This window comes from Camelina sativa, chromosome 9 (assembly GCF_030686135.1).
Source record: "Camelina sativa cultivar CO46 ecotype springtype chromosome 9, ASM3068613v1".
Classification (NCBI taxonomy): domain Eukaryota; kingdom Viridiplantae; phylum Streptophyta; class Magnoliopsida; order Brassicales; family Brassicaceae; genus Camelina; species Camelina sativa.
The window spans coordinates 4,781,937-4,791,704 of record NC_141888.1 but is presented as its reverse complement, the minus strand read 5'-3'; the positions used below and the strand labels follow the sequence as shown (position 1 = coordinate 4,791,704).

At 34.7% G+C, this 9,768-nt stretch overlaps 1 protein-coding gene, 2 long non-coding RNA genes and 1 pseudogene across 5 annotated transcripts; all 4 read left to right on the top strand.

Annotated features, from left to right (window-relative positions):
- The first annotated feature begins 1,519 nt into the window (after positions 1–1,519).
- Positions 1,520–3,431, top strand: LOC104710456 (uncharacterized). Of its 2 annotated transcripts, none has more exons than XR_755008.3 (4): positions 1,520–1,981; positions 2,260–2,376; positions 2,505–2,567; positions 3,131–3,431. It is a non-coding gene; the product is annotated as an uncharacterized LOC104710456 (long non-coding RNA). The 2 variants fall into 2 exon arrangements; XR_755009.3 differs by having other exon boundaries at positions 1,632–1,981; positions 3,016–3,431.
- A 2,554-nt stretch (positions 3,432–5,985) lies between these two features.
- On the top strand, positions 5,986–7,230 carry LOC104715008 (uncharacterized; annotated as a pseudogene). The gene is made up of 3 exons (XR_015566149.1): positions 5,986–6,046; positions 6,532–7,074; positions 7,170–7,230. The product of XR_015566149.1 is annotated as an uncharacterized LOC104715008 (transcript).
- Positions 7,231–7,241: 11 nt separating this feature from the next.
- LOC104715007 (uncharacterized) lies at positions 7,242–8,255 on the top strand. Its single transcript, XR_002033552.2, has 3 exons — positions 7,242–7,339; positions 7,941–8,026; positions 8,128–8,255. It is a non-coding gene; the product is annotated as an uncharacterized LOC104715007 (long non-coding RNA).
- A 7-nt stretch (positions 8,256–8,262) lies between these two features.
- Positions 8,263–9,059, top strand: LOC147937733 (uncharacterized). The gene is made up of 4 exons (XM_087465238.1): positions 8,263–8,287; positions 8,331–8,433; positions 8,651–8,740; positions 8,843–9,059. Exons 1-4 carry the CDS (start codon positions 8,263–8,265, stop codon positions 9,057–9,059), a joined length of 435 nt encoding a protein of 144 aa, XP_087321364.1.
- Positions 9,060–9,768: the final 709 nt, after the last annotated feature.

Sequence of the window (9,768 nt, the reverse complement as noted above, 5' to 3'; positions counted from 1 at the left end):
GGATATTTTTGGACCATTGTCCATTTGTGACTGTCCAACTTCTAGTCTTCTGCCCATACAAAACAATGTCCAAGCAGACTCGCCCACATGTTCCATGCACTGACCATTTGACACCTATATTGACACTTTACTCAAAGATCAATCAATGAATTGTACAACTCGATTCTCCTCCCTAAAAATGTAAAAGATCATCAATTACGGTCAATGTGTGGCTATTCTTACACATGGTATATACTATATACCATTTCTGTTTGTTTATTTTGCTTCTTGTATGTTGTTTTTTTTTTTGGGTTTAATTTCAGTGAGAATCAAGACAGCTGATTGTCTTTTTAATTGTCTTTTTAATTGTTTGATTTTATCTTTTTGAGTTTTGTATTTTACAGTCCTGAGAAAGAAAAAAACATTGAGTTTATAAGAAAAAAAAACATATTTTTGCATAGTATATATTAGTTTTTTTTTGGTAGACATAGTATATATTAGTTATGTTAAATATAAGTGAACTTATGATTTATTTTAAGACAAATATGAGATAACACTAATATTATTTTCTATCTATTTAAAATTATTTTAAATATTATAATTAAATATAATTAAAGAAATAAAATAAAATTGTATTTTTTTAGTAAAATAAGAGAAATATCAAAATGATTAAAAACAACTTAAAAGTTTCTGCAAATTAAATCAAATCAGTGTAGAACATTATAAATATAAATATATATATATATATACACTTATATACGAATATTAGCCTAGTTAGCAATTTAACATAAAGAACAAATGAAAAAATCTATTAAAAATTAAAATATACTGTATAAACAAATACATCTATTATCTTTAATACCAAACATAGGCCCTGATTGGTAAAGACTTTTAAGACTTTAAAAAAAATTAAAGCCTTGAAAGCCATTTATTTGCCAATCATACTTTTTTGACTTTAATTTTTTAAAAGCTTTGTAAGTCACTTATTTTTTTTTCCTTTCTTGTTTTCTCAAAATTTTTAAAACGTCAAAAACAGGCTTTAAAATTAAAAAATAAAAAAAATATAAAACTTTATTTTTTTCTTCCCCATTATACTTAAAAGCTCTCCAAAAGTTTATATATAAATTTTACATAAATTATTTTTACACATTAATTATTCTTATTTTTTTCTCCTTCTTTTAAGATCTATTTTAATAGTAATTATTTTTATTTTCATTATCATCATTTTAATATATTTTAATTATAAAAGTAACAGCTTCAGTTTTAAAAGTATTTATTACCAATCAAATTTTAACAGTTAAAGTTTCTACAGTCAAAGCATCCACAGCCAAATTATCTACAACTAAAATTTTAAAGTTAAAGTCTTTACAGTCATCAGTAACAGCCGTTACCAATCGGGACCATAATCTTAACATACCGATGTAACTAAACATGTCACTTTATGTCTAATAACCGAGGGCATGCATCTACCACTGCATGTCACTTATCTTCATTATTGGAGTTGTCTATCTATGTTATCTATGTTATCTTATCTAAATTTAAGATGAGTTATTTAAGAAAAGAGCACCGACAAGAAACTAAAATTCAGAATTAGGCACTATAGGTACTGAAGTTCAGATTTAGGAACTCCTCACACGTTAAAAGACATTTCTGTCCTTTAGTTAATGACGTCATGCCTGTTAATTTAGTGCGGCTAATTCCATTGTGGATCGACATTGTGAAGGGTTTACTGTTTACGAAGATAAATTCCAGAGAACATAATCCTCTGTCACCCTTTGAAATCTGAGTGAATCTCTCGAAGCCTTTCTGTCTCGATCATCGGACGGAAATTTACGATGGTTCTCCGGTGGTGAAGAAGCGGAGGATCTGATATCTAAGCTCTAGAGGATTTCCGGAGATGTCGCAAGAGATCTCGTCTTAGAGACTTGCATGTTTTGATTTTTCCTACATTGGTTCTGGATCAGATGTTTCAGATCCTTTCAACTTCCCCACTATTATCAAGGTTCGTCTTTTCCAAAAGTTTATGTCGTTGATTTCTTATTGATATTGCGTACTCACCTCCTTTTTTATATTCTCAAGACACTTGAAATTTTCTGGGTTTTGCTAGAATTGCTAGCTAACTGGGTAATTATGTTGTTCTTATTGATTTGTGATTTGTTCTTAGCCTTACGACGTTTTGCTTGGATTTGATGAGATGTTTGCTTAAAATCTTCTTTATGATTTGTGTTTTCTAATAATATTCGTTTGCTTTCTTTTCAATTATATGGTTCGGTTTTGAAGATTGAGGTTGTAGAAGATGAGGATGATGAGTCTGATACATAGCCCACGAAAGTTTTGGTACATATCAAAATTCGGAGAGATAATGTTTGTTCTTTCGGACTCTATGCTCTAGCTACTGTGAGTTTTTATGTAGCAATCTTAGAGCTATTATATTCAATTCGGCTTGAACATTGTACTTCCTTGTTTCATTATAAGAATCTCGAGTAGAGTATAAGCTAACATATCCTTTTGTTTTGTCTATGAAGAATTAAGCTAGTGTGCCAAGCTCGATCCATAACCATTTGAGGAATTGCACTCTTTATCTAAAGGTAAGGAAATAATATTTGGCAATTATAATTTTATCAGTGCGAGTTTAATTGGTTTTTCTTTGGGTTATCATTCATCAGTCTTGTATTTAGGGTATAGTTTTGACTATCACTACAAGATGAAACTGGTTTCCTTTGAGTTTAGTCATCTCTCTTGGTTTTAGGGTATAGTTTTGAACACCACCGAAGTGTTAAATTGGTTCCCTTGGGTTTAGTAATCTATCTTGGCTTTAGGGTATAGTTTTAGCACCACCGCGGTATCCAATTCGTTTTCCTTGGGTTCGTTGATCCCTCTTGCCTTTAGGTTATAGTTTTGAACAAGAAGAACTGAGATATCTCCAACATCTGCTGCACGTAGTAGTTGTCAACTTAGTTATAACAAGAATTATAAAGATGTTCTAGTTTCCAAAGTTCTTTACTCCTACTATATTGTTGATCTGAATCTATGTAGGTGAAACAAATGTTGAACTCTCTTTGAACTCTCTTCATCATCCTCTAAAGATACGACAATTAGGGGGAGGTGTTTACTTCTTTCCTCTGTTTTGTTCTCTTATCCTTTGTTTCAGCTAATTTCTAAAGATACATTCGAAAAACATACATGAGAAGATGTACGTGGACAGATCAAGAAGAATGGAGAGCTTCTACGTTAACTATGACCAATCATTTGGATCTGGACTCTAATTCAAATATGAGTAGTTGTTCTGATAAAATCGACATCTTGAAAGTTTCATAAAATTAGTATATATATTGAGTTATTGATTTATAATTGACTTATAGTGGATCAAAAAATATTCATGATTACAAGAAGAAAATACACTTTAAACTTGTAATTGATCTCTTTATTACATGGAACTTTATGGTTGATTATATGGTCGCTTTTATCGGCACAACCAACCAAAGCTAAATATCTTTTAAAACATTATATACTATGACTGCTCATATAAATAGTTTATCACTTTCACAACCATTCAATATTTGTTACTAAATTAAAATTTTTATTATGCAACCATCGACTACATAAAATTTTGGTTACTATGATCTCTACTATGAAAATAGAATTAACACATGCCAATTATGAAGTTATTTATATCTTATTTTATACCTCACCAAATTAATTACATTTCGTTTAGTCGATATTTCTTATTTTTCTACCAAAAAAACAAAAACCTATATATCATACTTATGCATTGATTACCTTATATATATGATATATATTTTGAAAACTACCCTATCCTTTTTTTTGTCTTCTAAACTATATTTTTTCTTTTTTCTAGGCCTGGGCATAAAAACCGTACCCGATTACCCAATCCGGAACCCGAACCGAAAAATCGAGTTTGGGTTGGGTATGGGTTTGCCTATAAAACCCTATTGGGTTCTATTTACTAATACCCGTGGGTTCGGGTTAGGGTCGGGTAATAGCCGGTACCCGTTTGGGTACCCACTAAACCCGAACATATAAACATATATATAATATTTATCATTAATATAATACAATTATCCCAAAATTATGATTATGATTTTGAATATTTCATTTAGTTTTATATCTAAATATCAAAAATAATCAAAATATCTAAAATATTTTGTTACATAAGTCAAAATTTAACTAAATTTATTTAAATGTAATTAATATTAATTATATTTTTTCGGGTACCCGGTAGTTCGGATACTAATCGGGTTCTAAAATTTATAACCTAAATTGACCCGAACCCGATAGTACCCAAACCGAACCTAACCCATATATCTAAAAATACCCAATGAGTTCTATTTTACTAAACCCGTTTACCCGAACCCGAATGGGTAATATCCGAACCCGAACGGGTTACCCGAATGCCTAGCCCTACTTTTTTCTTGTGAAATTTTTTTAAAATTTTTCTAAAACAAATTTTCAAATAAAATAAAAGTAAAAATTATTTGAAACATATAAATTATTAAAAACAAAACAATAATCTAAAAAAACTAAAACATAGTTGTTTTTTTATATTTAAATAAACGTGTTTACAAAATTATCATGTTAGTTCTTTTTTTATGTACATGATAGCAAACATCTGAATGTGATTTCACAAACACAAAAAAAAAAAAAAAAAGTATGAAAGAATGGAGGATATTTTGGGGGTTTGAGGCAAAACGACTTTTTCCCCATAGGCACGGCTCTGGGTCCAACAAGTTGATAATCTGAGGTTAAAAAAAAGGGTTTTGTGCAAAAAAGCCCTCCAAATGGAATTTTTTTTGCAAGAAAACCCTCCATATCAAATAAATGCAGGTCAATACTACAATCTCAAAAGTCACCCGCAATATAACCCTCTTCTGTATCGATGACGTGTCACTCTAAAAATCTTGTTGTTTTTATGACAACAAATGGCAACACATTCAGATTTTTTTTAATTAAAAATTAAGAAAATAAGAAAAAAAAAATTGCAACTTCGTCTTCTTCCTATGTTGCATCTCTGCAAACAACATAATGCAAGTCAACTAAAAACCATAGCAAAAACGAATCCAGTTAATTACAAGCAATGTCTAGGGTTTGATTGTTTCCTTGGCAGCTTCTTCTTCCCCTGAATCGTGGAAGGTTTAGATGTTCCGCCGCCGTCGAAACTGAATAGCTTGGAGAGAACATCGCACATCACTCCGTGCCATTCTCATGGATTTGGCTCTTTCGATGGACTCAATTAACTCTGGATCTGAACGAATTGGAGCATATGAAGGTGCATCCGAGGCAAAATCCGAATTGGAGGCGGTTATCAGGTGATGTCGGTGTGGTGGTTGCGGCGGAAGAAGTTGTAAAGAATAAGTGGGTTACCGAAAGCATTGTCATCATGTCATTGGTGGAAAGTCCTCTCTTTAAACGGATGGTTGAGCCAAGTGGAGGCGAGGAGCTTGGTCGATGCGTAGCTCAGGATTGGAGACGACAAAGCGACAATTTTTTTTCTAAATTTTAATTAAAAAAAATCTGAATGTGTTGCCATTTTTTGTCATAAAAACAACAAGATTTTTAGAGTGACACGTCATCGATACAGAAGAGGGTTATATTGCGGGTGACTTTTGAGATTGTAGTATTGACCTGCATTTATTTGATATGGAGGGTTTTCTTGCAAAAAAATACCATTTGGAGGGTTTTTTTGCACAAAACCCTAAAAAAACTTTGATCTTTTATATTTTTTTGTAATAATGTAGTTTTAATGGATTCAACTAATGACCATAATCATCATATCCGGGACAAGAAGGTGGAGTTATTAAACAAGGATCAAAAAAAATTTCGAATACATAAAAAGAGGATATAAAGGCGTTAAAAGCCCAATAAGCAAAATTGGGATCAAGATAGCACTTTTATGTTGTAACTAAGCCCATACATTTCCGAACCAGCGTCTCTCAGTTTCTTCTTTCTCGTCTTCGTAGCTGCGACGACGGAGTTTTGTTCTTACTAGCGAAGAGAGAGAGAGAGTCGCCGTTCACCGATCCTTTCTCCGATCTTCTTCTCCTTCCAGGTATATTGATTCTCTTTACTATCTTCATCTCCAATTATATGTGAATTTTGGTTTCCTCGCTTCGAATTTTTGATCCTTGATGTAAGATTCTAGGGTTTTTTTTTTTTTTTTTTTTTCGAATCCTTGCTCTGTAGAAATTTTTATCCAGAATCGTTCTAAATCGATTTCGATGAATCACTCGTTCGAATTCGTATGGATCAATTTGGTTTGTATCGTATCTACGACGATGAGAATATCTTCGAATCTGGATTTAAGTCTTCATAAACATTATTGTGTATTTTGTAGCAATGTTGGACTCATACTTTAGCTTATAGGCACGCTTGTATTGCTTAAGCTTTAAATAATCTAGAACTTGTACAGAAAGAGTCAACTTATGTTGCTGTGGTAGTTAGCTAGAGTTTAGTCGAATTGAAGATCTTGGCAAAACTATAAGCAAGCTTTGTTGTGAAATTGATGTGTTTCTTGATATGGATTTCATCTTCTAGGTTTTTGCAAACTTGGTAGAGTATGGGTGACTTTTCGATTCAGATCAGTTCAAAGCTGATCAGTCAGCTAGCTGAAGGCAACGATCAACCAAAGAGGAAGGCGAAGAAAACCAAACCCAAAGTGTCACCACAGAGGAAGGTGGAACAAGAAGCGAAAACACACCACCACGATGCAGAGAAGCCGAATCCAATGTCAGAGTTACCAATGCAGCCACCGTTTTTCTTTCCCAATACCGCAACAAGCAGCAGCAAGCGCGGAGTTGAAGTTGATAAAGTCTGTTTCGAAAGAGAGTGAGAAGGTTCTTGAGAAGCTGGAGAAAGTAGAGAAGAACCTTGTTCATGAAGTGACAGAGAAAGCCAAGGAGTTGAGGGAGAAAGAGTTCAAGGTCCCTGAACCGAAACCAATGCCTTGTTCTGAAGATCACGAAGCGTGGATGAAATGCTACAAAGAGAACATTGATAACCCGCTGAAATGTAGCAGTTTGGTTATGAGTTACCAGGAGTGTGCACCCGGTGCAGACAGCAAGTTAATCCTGAAGAAAAGTATAGATAATAAGATTTTTGTTTTAGGGAATACATTCTTATGTAAATTGTTGTACCATACGCCCATCTGTTATTAATGTTTGTATATGTTACAGGGAAGAGAAAAGAAATGCCATGAGAGAGAATGCTAAGGAGAAGCCAAAGCACAGAGGATAAGATTTAGGTTTGGAAACTTGGATAACAAACTCAAAGAGGGAGAATCTTTCGGTGTTATGGTCATGGTGAAGGTGAAGGACACAATAAAGGGAAGGCTTCATTGGCTGAGGTGAGGTTTCCTAATCTCCGATTTTTTTTATTCCATCTTCATCGGATTGATTCAGCTGTTGACTTGAATCAAGTTTATTGCTTGATTCTCAATTTCATAGATTTAGGTCTGATTAAGTTTGTTCCATGGCTTTGTGATTCCAACTTATTTTTCTTCTTTTGAAAGTTATGTCCTCCCAAATGAGCAAAAAGCACTTGCTCTCTGTTGTTTTGGCTTTAATTAATACATGTTTAAGATCTTAGTGAGTCATAAAACCTCTTTCCTGGTGACTCTCAGGTTTTATGTTTGGGTCAGATAAGATAAAGTGTATTCTAGCAAGATTCTATAGATAACATCATAACTTTTTGCCTTCAAGATGGGATCATAGGGCACGCAGCTACGTTTTTTTGAGCTTTATTGTGCAGTTTCTTTACTCTTATTTCATGTGCTATGTCAGTTTTGAATTTAAGTGGAGATGTTGTCTTTACTGGATGTTTTGATTGTTTATCATCGGATAGTCTTATGATGAGGCCTTACAGGTCTGGCATTTTATGATATTTTAAGCGTATATTTTAAGCGTCGTGGCTCATGTTTTTTTTCCTTTTCGTCCATTGTTATGTAGACTCGACTCACAATATGTGAGGGACATGATGGAACCGAGACCTCCAATGGTGATGTACTTATCTTTCCTGATATGATAAGATACAGGTAAGGGTTAAAGTCATGCTGTGCTAGTTAGAGATTTCTTTTCTCTCACTTTTCAACAGTGTGGACTTGTTTTTGACAGTTTCAATTAAACTAAAATGCAGAAGGTTGACTCATTTTGATGTGGAAACGTTTGTGGTAGAGGTGCTTGTGAAGGATGGTGAATGGCTGCCTGGAAATCCTAAATTGCTAAAAGGCTCATATGTCTTTGTATGTTCCCATGGATCCCGAGACCGGCGATGTGGGGTTTGTGGGCCGTCGCTGGTTAGTAGATTCAGAGAAGAACTTGAGTTTCATGGTCTTCAAGGTAAAGTGTCAGTTAGCCCATGTTCTCACATTGGTGGTCACAAATACGCTGGCAATGTTATCATCTATAGATCAAACATCAACAGGGAAGTCACAAGACACTGGTGCGTAACGAAAGATATATATTTTATTGACTAGTTTGAGGCGACATACTTCTTTCTTTCATGTGGTTTTATAATAATTTTCCAAAGTAGATCAAGAATTCATTTTGAGTGTTTTGTTTAAAAATTAAGATGTTGATTGAACTTTGACGTTCTCTGTAATGTCCAAATCAATCATACCCTGATTTTGACTTGATGATAGAATCATTCTTCTGTCTAGGTATGGGTATGGGTATGTGACGCCAGAAGATGTACCTATTATCTTGGAGCAGCACATGAACAAAGGAGAGATTGTAGAACAGCTATGGAGGTAAGTACAGAGTTTCTTGGCCTGCTCGTTTTCTCGCGGTTTCCATATTACTTGGTGACAGATAGGTAGAGAGTAACACATTACCGTTGTCTGAATTTTTAGGGGTGAAATGGGTCTATCAGAAGAAGATCAGAAGAAAACACAAGAAGGGCGATTTCAGCTAAATGGTGCAGTCCATACGATACAGAGCAATGAAGAAGTGTCTCAGGAATCATCAAGTCACAGCGCTGATGTTTCCTGTTGCCAGTGGCGAGTTGCAGTACCTAACGCCGTCCCATCACGCTCCCTCAAGTGGAAGGGCAAAACCGCAAGGAGTTAATGGAATCTGTCCCGTTTTTCCGAGAAATCGTCACAGGTACTTAATTCTTACCATAAGGAATCAATATTCGAATCTGTCTCCGTCTAAAGACATCACAAAATAATCTGGTTACCAATGACTTAAAGAAATCTCCGAGATTAGGGAAAAATCACAAAGAAACCCTGAACCCTGAACCCTGAACCCTGAACCCTGAACCCTGAACCCTGAACCCTGAACCCTGAACCCTGAACCCTGAACCCTGAACCCTGAACCCTGAACCCTGAACCCTGAACCCTGAACCCTGAACCCTGAACCCTGAACCCTGAACCCTAAACCCTGAACCCTGAACCCTGAACCCTGAACCCTGAACCCTAGAAATCTCAGTTTTTGTGATTGAGATTAGGGACAAATCCCCGAACCCTAGAAATCTAGTTTTTGTGACTGAGATTAAGGACAAATCACAAAGAAATCTCAGTCTTTATAACTGAGATTACAGACAAATCACAAAGAAATATCAGTCTTTATGACTGAGATTACCCTGAACCCTGAACCTTGAATCCTGAATCCTGAACCCTGAACCCTGAACCCTGAACCTTGAACCCCGAACTCCGATCCCCAACCCACGAACCACGAACCCAGAAATCACAATGAAATCTCAGTCTTTGTGACTGAGACTAGGGACAAATCACAAAGAAATTTCTGTCTTTGTGACTGAGATTAGGGACAAATC

Coding starts and splice junctions, on each gene's coding strand:
- LOC147937733 (XM_087465238.1), top strand. CDS start 8,263: ATGTGGGGTTTGTGGGCCGTCGCTG. Junction 8,434..8,650: donor AGGGAAGTCACAAGACACTG/GTGCGTAACGAA, acceptor TCTTCTGTCTAG/GTATGGGTATGGGTATGTGA. Junction 8,741..8,842: donor ATTGTAGAACAGCTATGGAG/GTAAGTACAGAG, acceptor CTGAATTTTTAG/GGGTGAAATGGGTCTATCAG.